The 13,118-nt window shown below is 38.6% G+C and overlaps 1 protein-coding gene across 1 annotated transcript in view; it reads left to right on the plus strand.

Annotated features, from left to right (window-relative positions):
• Window positions 1-12,903, plus strand: part of IPO5 (importin 5) — a 42,528-nt gene extending 29,625 nt beyond the window's left edge. Inside the window, exons 20-26 of the mRNA XM_063149567.1 lie at window positions 89-200; window positions 788-843; window positions 3,937-4,059; window positions 4,636-4,855; window positions 7,755-7,983; window positions 9,437-9,578; window positions 12,190-12,903. Coding sequence (XP_063005637.1) covers window positions 89-200; window positions 788-843; window positions 3,937-4,059; window positions 4,636-4,855; window positions 7,755-7,983; window positions 9,437-9,578; window positions 12,190-12,276 — 969 coding nt within the window. The 3' untranslated portion in view covers window positions 12,277-12,903. The remainder of the gene's footprint in view (window positions 1-88; window positions 201-787; window positions 844-3,936; window positions 4,060-4,635; window positions 4,856-7,754; window positions 7,984-9,436; window positions 9,579-12,189) is intronic.
• The last annotated feature ends 215 nt before the right edge of the window (window positions 12,904-13,118 follow it).

Consider the following 13,118-nt stretch of genomic DNA (forward strand, 5'->3'; position numbering starts at 1 on the left):
GTATTAATATTCTTTGTGTGCTTAGATTTCATTAAGGCTGCTCATGTTAAATTTTAAAGCTGAAAAACTGGTTGTTTTGTTTCACAAGTGCATTGAGGTAATGGGAGATGGATGCCTTAACAACGAACACTTTGAAGAACTTGGAGGAATACTGAAAGAAAAACTAGAAGAGCACTTTAAAAATCAAGAATTAAGACAGGGTAAGTTAACACAAATCCTGTTAACATGGGATGTGGCTGTTCTTTAAAGCAGAATTTCTAATTATTTCTGAAGACAAAGAAAAAAACTGTTTCAATTTCACTGATTTGCATATTTATGTGAAGTAATTGGACTGTGAACTAACATAATCCATGAGTTGTATTCGTAAGCTTGTGGAGGATGAAGATGGCGTAATTTTCAGCATACTGTGGTTTAATCAAAAGTTAATGGACAGATTTACTTGAGAGACAGTGCACATCTATGGTGTTATCATTTCCCTGGGTTTTTTTCATCTGAAGTCTGCAGTTTTCTCAAAGCAATAGTAGTTTATTGCTTCTAAGTTTGTGGACAAGCTGGTGTGTTTGTTTTTATTTCATGGGCATTTTTACACATTCCTTAACTGGACTATCCTGTACTTCTTCCTTTTCTGTGGAAGTTTTTTGAAGCTTCTTAAAAATGGAGAATTCCTGTTGCATCTTCAGCTACTGTTTCCTGTTTTCTAAATTTGTTTCTGCATAATTTTTCCCTTTCACAGGCTTCTTACGCACTTATAGAAAGGCAGTGGTTTAATTTTTTTCTTTTAATTTAGTGAAAAGACAAGATGAAGACTATGATGAGCAAGTGGAAGAGTCATTACAAGATGAAGTAAGTTAGTTTGAAGAATTTTTCTGCTCTACAAGCACCAGGATGGAAATATTGCAAAAATATACTTTTGACTCATTTAGGGCATAGTGCATCCTTAGAATTATTTCTTCATAGAAGAATCTTATTACCATTGTCCTTCAAAACAGTAAGAAATGAATCACACTACATTTGTGAATTAGAAAATATGAAAGGTTTCCTTGTCTGATATGCTGAAGTAAGAAGTTCAGGATATAGCTTTTTATTTTCTTCATCTGCTCAAACAATTCTTGGATGACATTAATACTTATACAGATTTCACAGCAGACTACTTAATTACAGAATAAGCTGAGTTGGAAGGGACCCACAATGATCATCGACTCCACTCCTGCCTCATCACAGGGCATCCCAGGAATCACACCATGTGCCTGAGAGCATTGTCCAAATACTTCTTGAGCTCTGTCAGGCTGGTGCTGTGGCTGCTTCCCCAGGGAGCCTGTTCCAGAGCCCAACCATCATCAGGGGGATGAACCTTTTTCTAATACCCAACCAGAACCTTTCCTGACACAACTTGAGGCCATTCCTTTTGGTCCTGTCACTGGTCACCAGAGAGAAGAGATCAGTGTCTGCCCCTTCTCTCGCCCCAGTGAGAAATTGTAGACTGCAATGAGGTCATCCCTTAGGTCTAGCCTTGCTGACTTGCTTTTTCTTTGAGCCTTGCAAGCTGGGTGGCTCTTAACCTTGGGCCTCTATACCTCTGATCCCAAGACATCTGGTGTGTCATATCAGGAGCCTTTCTCAAAAAGAATAGCCTAAAACCAGAAAAGGACAGCAGGATAAACAGCTGCCATCCATCATGTGTTTGCTTATGAGGGAATACCAAAGTGACTACTTAACTACTTACACACTAGGGTACCAAAGTGAGTTAATAAAGTGGAGGTGATTGTAGAAGAGATACAATAATTTTATTAAATCATTATTAGTATGGAGAGAGAGTAATAATAAATGACTGCTGCTGTTTATAACACAAGACAAAGGGTGCTCAGTAAATTTAAGAACTAAGAATTTTTTTTGCTGTACAATGCAGGTATGAAGCTTGATCACATGAGTTTAACTTGGATTCAGACTCCAGAAATCACACCCCTATGTAAATACTGTCTTAAATAACAGTGTGGTTCTTGACTCTCCTTTTGGGCTTTTGAGAATTAGGCCAGCATTCAAGAGGATATATTTTTGTTGCCTCCAAGACCCTTTTATTTCCTCTGTGTCACTCTGTACTTAGAAAAATGCAAGCAGGCAGCAGTTTCAGAAAAGCTTAGTCCCTACTCTGCAACAGAGTTGCAAGGCGTTTTAAAAAATGTTCTAGTGTTTGCTGATTGTTCTGTAAAGTCTGGAGAAAGGCTTATCTGCATTACCTTGTGAAAGGAGGTGTGGGATGAGGACATCACTTGCCATATGGACAGAATTAACAAATTAGTTACGTTTGGATATACACCTTTGGTCTCAGAGTATGTTCATGTAGCCCTTACCTCAAGGCAGCAGAAATAGAACAAGCACAGAAGTCATGAAGGTTATTCAAACAGTAGTTTCAGATCCAGCCCTCACTTCAGCAATAACTAAACTGCTGATTTGGTAGGGAGTGTGAAGCGTACACCAAGCAAGTGTTACACTCTCTTCCTGCATCTGTTATCAGCTGTTGGTTAGCAGGCAGTACCAGGCTAGGTGGACCTTGTGGTGTGCTGGAGCAGTTCTGTACCTCTTAATGTCATTGTGTGCATGTGCCAGGGCTCCTGCTTGAGGTGTGCCTTGATGGTGCAGAAATTGGCTCGCTAGGAAGGGTTTAAATATCCAGTTGTGGGAAGCTGCCTGTTGCACAATAAATAGTTACTAGTTTGTCACCAGAAGGTGAGAAAGGTGAAGGTCACTAGGGACCAGAAACTAGCTGTACTGTTTTCCTTGCCTGTTAAACTGGTTAAAAGGTCCATACTGAGTGCAATAGAAGTTGCTGTAAAAGAAAGTTAAGAGTTTTTCCAGCATAAGTATGTCCAGGGAATAATCCTCACCTGTAGATGTAACTTGAATTGATAGCTCTGAGGTAAGGTTCCTTATTTGACCAGTTTGTTATATTAACTGGGCAAGGTGAAAAATTTGAACAAAGGAGAATAATATTTGTTCTATTTTTGCCACAATCTTTTATCACAAAGGCAATTATCCATTTCCTTTTCCACAAAAGCTTCTTAGGATATCCGTAGGGTACAGAAGAGGAAAAAGGCCTTTTGCCTTCTGTAAAGGGAACCCATTGAAGCAGCAAATTTGCACAAGACAGTTTTGTCTTGATCTGATTTTTCTATCCCTGAAATAAATCTAGGCAACTGAGTTCTAGCAATCAACTTAAGAAGGGTGAAAAGGAGGACTCCTGGAACTAGCAGTGAGTCAGTCTCACTCTGTGCCCAGTACAGTCTTTGAACACATCTCCCTGGCAGCAGTGGAAGACAGGGAGGTGATTAGAGACAGCTGATACAGCTTCCAAAATGCAAATCATGCCTGATTAATTTAGTGGGTTCTGTGATGGAGTGACTGTTGAGGGAGCAACTGATGTCATCTGTCTTGACTTCTGTAAGGCCTTTAAAAGGGTCCCACACAACATCCTTGTCACTAATACGAAGAGATCTGTATTTGATTAATTCAGCAGATAAGGAATTGATTGAATGGCCATGTTAAAAAAGTTCAGTGCCTCAGTATCGACATGACAGTAACAAGTGATGTCCCTCAAGATACTGGAACATGTTGCCTAGAGAAGGATGTGGATGTCCCATTCCCTGGAACAATCAGGGCCAGGTTGGACGGAGCTCTGAGCAACCTGCTCTAGTGGGAAGTGTCCCTGTCTGGTAGGATGTGTCCCTAGCCATGGCAGGGGGTTTGGAACTAGATGATTTTTAAGGCACCTTCCAACCCAAACCATTTTGTTTTTCTATCATTCTGCAATTAGACAAAGAATTGAAAATTATTGAACTTTTAAAAAAAGTTTTACCAAAAAAGTCATACATCAACTTTTTTTGACTTCCACTCCCTTAAAGATTGTTAGTCTTCATGTGAATTGTATCCTTTTCCTTTCAGGATGACAGTGATGTTTATATTTTGACTAAAGTGTCGGATATTTTGCACTCAATATTCAGTAGTTACAAGGAGAAGGTACTGCCATGGTTTGAAAGGTTACTTCCACTAATTGTCAACCTAATTGTAAGTACCTTGTTTTCCTTTAATTTAAACATAATTATCTTTTCTGATGGGTTAATATGCCATCCATGCTGAAGTCTTAGAGAACTTGGTAGATAGAATGTAGCAATTACTGTTTTATGAAATAGAAGGTTTATTCTAGATCAAGGATGAAGTTGTTAACCCGTGCTTTCCGAGCAGGGTCGTTGCTGTGCTACTTAAAATCTGTGTCTCAAAGATCCAGGATCACTGACACACACAACTGTTTTCAGAAATTAAATTTCCTTGAGACTGTCCAGTATCTCAAAAATGGATTTCGAGAGCAGGGACAAAAACGTGTTGCAGGCTCGTGGAGAAAAATTGAGACTGATACATGTAATGGAGTGTGAAACAGAGGTGCAAAGATGGACACCTGGATTTTGTTTCGTTCATGGTATTGCTGGAATATCACTACTGCAAATTACATGGTTTTAGGATTGAGTTTCACCCCTGAAGATTTTAACCAAAGCGTTAGACCCCTGTTCCTGTGACTGTCGTTGATGTACTCATTGGCTGTACAAGGATTCGGGGTGTCTGAGCCGTTGGCTGTTTGTGCCGCAGTGTCCCCATCGGCCGTGGCCGGACCGGCAGTGGGGGCTGTGCATCTTTGACGACGTGGTGGAGCACTGCAGCCCCTCGTCCTTCAAGTACGCCGAGTACTTCCTGCGGCCCATGCTGGAGGCGGTGTGTGACAGCAGCCCCGAGGTGCGGCAGGCCGCTGCCTACGGCGTGGGAGTCATCGCGCAGTTCGGCGGCGACAGCTACCGGCCCGTCTGCCCAGGTACTGCGGCTGGGGACGGATGGGAACGGCTCACCTGCGGGTGTGCAGGGCGACAGATTGCTGGCTCTTAGCTGTGTCACAGACAGTGATGGACTGAGTGATAAACCACCTCAGTTCCTCAAGCTTTTATTGTGGCTCTGCTTAGTAGCATTCCTGTTGCAGCCCTGACTGCTTAGCAAACTTGATTTACATATTCTTTTTTAAAATATGATCTGGCATGCAAATGTTAATTTCATAAAAACCATCTTTTTGATACACAGCTGTCTCATAGATGCTTTCTAGTAATATTGATGTGGTTACATATTAATGCAAAAGCCTTTGGATGTCTGGAAAAACTACACAAGAGACCTATATTAAGGAATAGCCTAGAATATGACTTGTGTGGCTCTCTGCTTTCTGATTATATAAAAAGGAACCTGATTTCTGTAAAGTAAGAAGTGAAATGAGTGTGAGAGTACTTATCAGAAACATTTTGTCTGCTGTCTTTCTGAATGTTTCAAATTTCTTTGAAACTTCAAATTCATCTTAAATTTAAAGAAATTATTGCCTGCTTGCACTCTTCTTGCCAGTCACCAAAGTTAATTTTGCACACTAAGTAGCACCCCTTATTAAAGGCTTTTTTTTCCTTTTTTCTTAATAAAATATATAAAGTATGTATAATAGATACTTAGATGATATAGTATATCATCTAAGTATGTATTTAAAATATGTATTTTGCATGAATATTATATGAAAGCTGAATTAAGAAAATAAGAATCATCTGATAGGGATTGACACAAGTCTTGCCTACATCAATCAGGGTTGTAATTTTCATTGTTAATGTAACTGTTACATGATAACAATCAGGATAAGGTGTCTTTTTAAAAAGAAAAGGAAAAGCAGTGTGGGAAGCCTTGCAATGAATCATTAAGAGCATGAAAAATTAGAATTGTCTAGACAGTTCTGATTTTGAAATTTTCTGAGCTTTTTAGCCTCTGTTGAAGTCTAACAGTCTTTTATTTTTCTCTAATTACACTTTATCTTACCCCACTTAAACTTTGTAAAATCTTTGCTTCTCTTTGTACTTGGGCAAATAATTCTTGATTATGTCCAGACACCTGGCTTCTCCTTAAGTTGAATTTTGGATAAAATAAACTTTCGCCTTTACAGTATACAGTTTATTAGCAGACACCTCAAAAGTATTCCAAATCCTTTTTGCATACATGAAAGAACTTTATGATTTATTTTAATAGATGAAGATATGCTGTGATTAGAAACAAATCCATGTCATGAGACATTATCTACCCCAGAGGTTTTGCTATATCTCTGAAAAACACCATGTCTGTGGGCTTTTATTTGTAACTTATTTTCTTTACTGGGTGATATATAGCACTGGCATATTGTTCTTTTGCAAGTTTGAAGAGTATGTAAATACTCTTCAGAAAAAGGAGAGGTATTGATATAATCATTTTTGGCAGTCAGTTAAAAATGTCCAGGAATATAGCAAGAACTTGTAAATGGCATGTGAGTTACCTGATGAAACAAACATCACAAAAAACAGATTTTGTAAAGGGCAAAGAAATAGGATGGAAGGGAACTACAGCAAAACAAATCACTTTCTCGACAGGGGTACAAGGTTACAATTGATGCAGCTGGCAAGGTTGCTTCTGTTATGTTGGTGGAAGAATATGATTACCTGTTCTCTGTGAAAATTGTATCAATCAACTGCATGGATTTCTTCCTAATTCACATCAGTGGCCTCAAAATTGGGTGGTGCCAGATGTCAGAGCAGTCAGTCCTTGGAGAAAAGCTTAACATTGTACAAGATGGGTCTTCCATTGTCAAAAGGCTTTTTTAAGGTTTGTCTAACACAGTATCTATGTGAGAATGCATCTGTTTTATAGACAAGAGAAAACTTGACTGGTAGGCTGTAGGCAGAAAATTATGCTGATTCATTTTGATGCCCTCCTAATTTTACAGTTTCAAGGACACAATACCTACAGAGTCATTCATTAGTATTAGTGAGTGGGATACAGATGAGATGAGATGAGATTTAGCTTCAGCAACCATGAAAACCTGAGGTATAAAATGCAGGCTCAGTTGTCCTGGACATTGTAGACCTCTCTGAAACAAACTCTGCTGTGGAGAATAGCCCAGCATCATTGTCCTGCATTCAGTATACATAGTATACATAAGCTAGCAGGTCTAATGTTTCTGTAGTTCTGTAATGTTTAACAGCTTTTCCATAGCTGCTGAATTCTTCAAAAATCTAATGCAGTGGACTTAATATAGAAAGTGGATTGTGCATTCTTTAACTGCAAAGCTTCTACTTACACATCAAAATTCAGAAGTGAGAGCTCTTACTCTTCCTCAGTAATTAGTTATTTTGAAGTGTACTTTCTGTACAATTCCACAACCTGCCTACTGTGCTGATAGAGAATTTCACAGCTTTAGTATTTTATTTTTAGCAGAAGAACACAAGGACAATTGTTCCTGCTTGCATGTAGTGTGCTTGGAAGCCTCCATGGACACTAGTAGCTAAAAATGTGACATTAATTGTTCTTTTAGAAGGGTGTGTGTGGTTACCCACACGACTGTTTAAAAAAATATAATTGCTATTAACCTAGGAGAAAAACTGGCATATTTCTTCCATTGAAAGATTTCCTTGATTTTTATGATCCTAACTATGCCAAGTTGATTCACCAGGTGAGATTACTCCTATGACCTTTTAGTGGTGGGTGGTGTGTATGTATACATCTATACATATTTTATATAATATTTATATATTATATAAAATATAATAATAAATTATATTTATAAAGTATATTATAAAATATAATAATAAAGTATATATATTTATAATAATAAAGTATACCTTGATTGTGCAGTTAAACTTTATTCTTGTGTTTTTAACAATTAGAGGCACTTCCATTGCTGGTGAGAGTCATTCAGTCACCAGATGCCAAAGCCAAAGAGAATGTGAATGCAACAGAAAACTGCATTTCAGCAATAGGAAAGATAATGAAGTTCAAGCCTGACTGTATAAACGTTGAAGAAGTCCTTCCACACTGGTTATCATGGCTTCCACTTCATGAAGACAAAGAAGAAGCTGTTCATACTTTCAATTATCTGTGTGACTTACTTGAGAGGTAAGGCAAAGTCTTCACACTAATGCAGAAAGTAAGCCTGTTTGCATGCTCTTTCCTTGCCCTCTTTTTCCAAAACTGAGAAACTGTGAGGTTAATCTACATGTGCTTTAGAGAAGATAATTAGAAATGTCAGAACTGAGCCTTCCCTGATGTTATTGCTGCTTTTTTAAACAGTTCCTGTTCTTGTCCTAAATAGTGTCTCTACAGCTGGAAAAAAAAAATCCTGGCTGCTTTATATATCCATAATGACAAAGGATCTGCAGAAAACTTTTACAGAAAATTTCAGGAAAACTTTTTGATACTCTGCTTACATATCAGGACCAGTAACTGATCAGGTTTTTGCAATCTTTTGCTTTCCAACAAAGTGAAGTATAAAGCAGAGAAATAATATGGAAAAATTCATTGTACAGTGCTGTCTCCCTTAATAATTATTTCAGCTATCATTGAAAGGATCTTATCCCTCAGTTTATTCTTCGGGTTTGTGCTCCTTCCTGCAGGTAAAATGAAAGAAAAAAGTAAACAGTTATTCTAGTGTGATGCACTTCATAAATGAGTGAAAAAATGTAGCCTCTGAGGTGTTGTGTAATAAGCACATTCTGGCTGGCACTGTATTACATCTTAGGAGAAAAATATAAGGGAAGTAACTTAGATTTCTTACAGTCTTTTGTATTTTGTGAATAGCTTGTATCTCTGGGTGCTTTATTAAGGCAAAGTCTCAAAATTGCAACTGAGGTCCCTAGATTCATTATAGAGCAGTGAGATACAGATGAGATATAACAATGCTGCCAAGTGCATGTGAACAGGAACATAGAAATTGGGAATTGCAGTAGCAGCTCACTTCTGTACCCACGTCTGTGCAGGTGGCTCTGCCTGGCTACCTGCTTCTCTGGAGCTCTGCCAGTCCTACATTCACAGCCTCTGCATTCCAGCAATGGTAGGTGGCAGGGCTGCAAGTAGATCATGTGTTCCACACAGATTCCTGATTGCTAATACTCCTCCACTCCAGCATTTGGCTGGGAAAGAGGGAGCAGAACTGCTTGCTTGCTGTGTCATGGAGAGCGCTGGCAGAGAGCTGAAGTTACCGACGCTCCTGACGCCAGTAACACAGCGTCCTGGGAGGCACAGAGAGGGGAACAAGTCCTTTTAGGCAGGGTATTTCTGTCACACTGTTTACAGTTCCATCTGCATGGAACTCAGCCATTCTGTAAAGTTCAGAACTTCTTCCTGATAAAGTTTAGGCTGAGTAAAGAATCAGCTGGTTAAATATTAACAGAAGGGGGAACACGCTGTCAGCAGGCAACAAAGCTGTGCATACTTATTCAGCTGTGTGAAACTTAAACCTAAATAAGCAGCTTCAGAATAAGATCATTCAAAATCACTTCACTTATGTGTAAAGTGTTTACATTATTTTTCGATAACCATTAATTCCTTTGCAATATGTCTTTTGTAACAGCAATAACCCAATTGTCCTGGGTCCCAACAATTCCAACCTTCCCAGAATACTGGGGATAATTGCGGATGGTGAAATCCACGAAGCTATCAAACACGAAGATCCGTGCACCAAGCGGCTGGCTAACGTTGTCCGCCAAGTGCAGGTAAATAAATGCTTGCTTAAGGAGAAAGGGAGCATTTAGAGTCTGCTTGCAGAAGGAGCTAAACTGTTCAACCAGTTTTGAGAGCCTTATCTCCTTAGAGAATAAGGGTTCAACCAGTGATCTTGGAGATCCTTTGATGTTCCTTGAATGATTCATGATAAAACTTGGTGACATTTGCACTTGACTAAAATAACTGTAACTAACTTTCCTGCAGCAAGATGGTTAATATGTGAACCAGTATTAGTTTTTGTGGGGTTTTTTTTCTGAGTCGGAAATTAGAATCTGGAGAGAAATCTGCATGTCCTTTTATCAGTGAACTGTACTGCAGGATTTGGTCCAAGATGTGATTCTTGTGAGGGTCACCAGCACCTTTTGGTGACTTTCTAGTACAGCAGCAGCTTGGGATCTTTGTTAGATAACAAGTGCAAACCACAAGTTATTTTACTACTGCCCTTTTCAGTCCTGTGCAAATATAGGTGGCTGTTTGATGTTTTCCCTGCCTTTGGGGAGCTGCTGTAAGGTTCACATCCTTTATGCCATAATGAGTCACTTAAGGGTGATGGGGATGTCCAGGTACTTAAACAGTGCTTCTCTACAGTGCTGTAAGTGATAGTGCTCATAGTGCAGATCTGCTCCAGGGCCAAATGTTGTTGGGTAGATGCAGTACTAATGAGAGAAAGGTGCCTGGCAAGCATCTTGCTCATAAAAAAGCATGGAGGATTTTATGCAGCTGATCTTCAATTATTATCTTTCTACCTGACCTGCTTTGGCAAAATTCAGGTTCAAGAATTTTAGAAACACTTGACATTAGAACTGATTCACCTGTATGAGTGTGTCAGCCTGAGAGATCCATTCTGTCTGGTAGGAAAAGTTGTTAAAATTCTGAAGGCATAAAGAGGAGGAAATTAAGCAAGTTTCAGAGTGAAAGTAGTGTAAGTGACTGCTCTAAATTCTGCCTGACAGATAAAAATCCTTGCTGTTAGTACTCGAAGTCTAGGAATGCACCTTTATATTAGGGTTTACCTAATGCATTTGTTCACTTTACCTCAAATCATCAAAGTTTTTTTTTTTAACACTACAGTGGCACATACATGTATAGATTAGTTGTTTACAACAATGTCTGGTTCTGGCCAGGATTGATAGAAACTTTAATGTGAGATAAGACCTTCAGCATTGGCTGAATGATTTACCTTTGCACTGAGGAGAAAAACATAATTTTTAAAGTCATGTCTTGTAAAAAATACAATTTTAGCACAGTGTTACCAATCCTATTTCTCTTCATACATGGTATTTTAACTTTAGTAAAGGTGTAAGAATTTGATACTCTTACTAACTGTAAGAGTCTTATATACTATGATAGGAATTTTCAAGGTTGTGGAGTTGCTAACGAGCTCCTACTTCCCAGATTCCAAGAGAATTTTTTAATTATCTCAGTAAGCTGTTTCACTGCCAGTGTCTAACATGATCAACATTGTCATTATTGGAATTGAGTATAAACTTCTTTGCTTAGGTATTGTCAGGCCAGAAATATTTCAGCATAAAGTATCAAATTAAATATGCATCAGAAATGCTGGAAGAGTGCATTTAATTCTACAATATTTCATGATACATTAAGAGTCTAAAATGCCTAATGGTATTTAAAACTAAACCCACAAATTTACATTTGAGAGCATTTATTTTTTATTTTTTAATACATTTTTATTTTTTTAATCCATTTTTATTTTTTTAACTTTAAATTTTGAGAAAAGTGCATTATAATAGAGCTGAATGTAAAATATAACAAATATAAATTAAACATTTTTTTTAATTTTACTTAAATTATACGGTTATTGCAAAAGCCAATCTAAAGACCTAAAGTCAGTCACCTGGAACTTTTTTCCCTGTCATTATTCTAAAGAAAGCAGGGTGCCAATTGCTTCCAGCTTCTGTTGATAAGCTAATAACTACTTTTTCCTCAGTCTTGATTAATATTCAGCACTTTCTGGCACCATTAGAACAGACCTTACTGATGGTGACTTTAAAAGCTAATGTCTCAGCTGAGGGCTGTGCTAGCACAGGTGAAGGGTTTACATTCACCCAGACAGATGCTGTGCAGGTCTCTCTGGGAAGTAACTGACCTTTCCTCTCACTGCAGAGCCACGCCCTGTGTTGGCAGCAGAATTTTGCACACCCTCATGTAGCACATCGTGCTGTAATCCCAGAGCTCACCTGGAAGCTCTGAGTGTGTTACTGCTGCACCAGTGCCCAAAACACTCATGTGGAAGAAGCATGATTCAGTTTTGCCTGAACATTGGTCTTTTAACTTCATTGCAAAACCATCAAATGCTTTAGCTGTGGTTGACACAGACATGAGTGCCATTTATTAACCCACACAGTTGTTACAGGGAGTTCCCAGAAGTCCCAAATCAATTACTCTGCTGCTGTTCAGCCGTTTGGAGCATCTCAAGATGAACCTGTGTAGCCCTGTGTACTCCTGAAGATTTCAGTCTCTTTGGCATGTATATTACAGGACTAAGCCGAGTGAATGTTGAGCTTTGTAAAATAGCAAAGTTTAGGATGTGCCTTGGACACTTTCAGCCTGCATAAAGATGCCTTCTCATTTTTTTTCTAGACATCCGGAGGACTGTGGACAGAATGCATATCACAGCTCAATGCAGATCAACAGGCAGCCATACAGGAGCTCCTGAACTCTGCTTGAAGGGCCTTAATTATCATCTGCAAGAAAACTAACTCCAAATAAACGTTTACCCTATTGTTTAGGTTTCTTTTGTTTCTTTTCCGAGTAAAACCAGAACTGTAGTGCGTGTAGGCCATTCTGCAACCTCCAGGCAGTGGCAGCAGGAAGAATCATTCTTTCAGAACGGTGTTTAAATCGGTTTCTATCCCACAACATGAAAGAAGTTTCCTGTAAACCCTACAATAGCACTGAAGAGTATTTTTCTAACGGTATCAGCCATCCATACGATGGTGAAAGGGAAACAAGTTGAATTTTCTCATTAGACATAAGACCTTCAGCAGTAGATGTACGTTATAACAGATAAACGTTTCTCTACATCTAGTGTTAATTGTATGAATTGGAGTGTGAGTCTTTGTAGGGTAGGAACTGTCCTTCTGCCCAACAAGGTAGTAGATCAAAAGATGAAAAACTGAAGACAAACATGGAGCATGAAGACCTCATTGATCGCACTTTTGATTCCCAAAAACAACTTGTACAGTGACTCAATGAGGAAAGCTGTTCAGCTTCCAGCCCTTGAATGTGAAGTCTCTTTGGCATGTCTGACAGTCTCTCATTCACTCCTCAATAAATGACATTGAAACACAAGAAGCTTGTGTAGAAGTTCAGTGATGTGTGGTTCTTTTAATTTTCTCTTGTGAAAAGATGAAAATAACAAACTATACAAGTCACGATTTTATATATGAAACTTTGTATATTGTTGCCTATTACAGATTTTATGCTTTTTTGTTTCTTGACTTTTTAACAAATTTTTCACCTGAGTCTGTAGAATGGAAACTTAATGGCATTCCTGGTGTGACAGTATA

The sequence above is a fragment of the Melospiza melodia genome, chromosome 2 (assembly GCF_035770615.1).
Source record: "Melospiza melodia melodia isolate bMelMel2 chromosome 2, bMelMel2.pri, whole genome shotgun sequence".
NCBI classification, from domain to species: Eukaryota; Metazoa; Chordata; class Aves; order Passeriformes; family Passerellidae; genus Melospiza; species Melospiza melodia.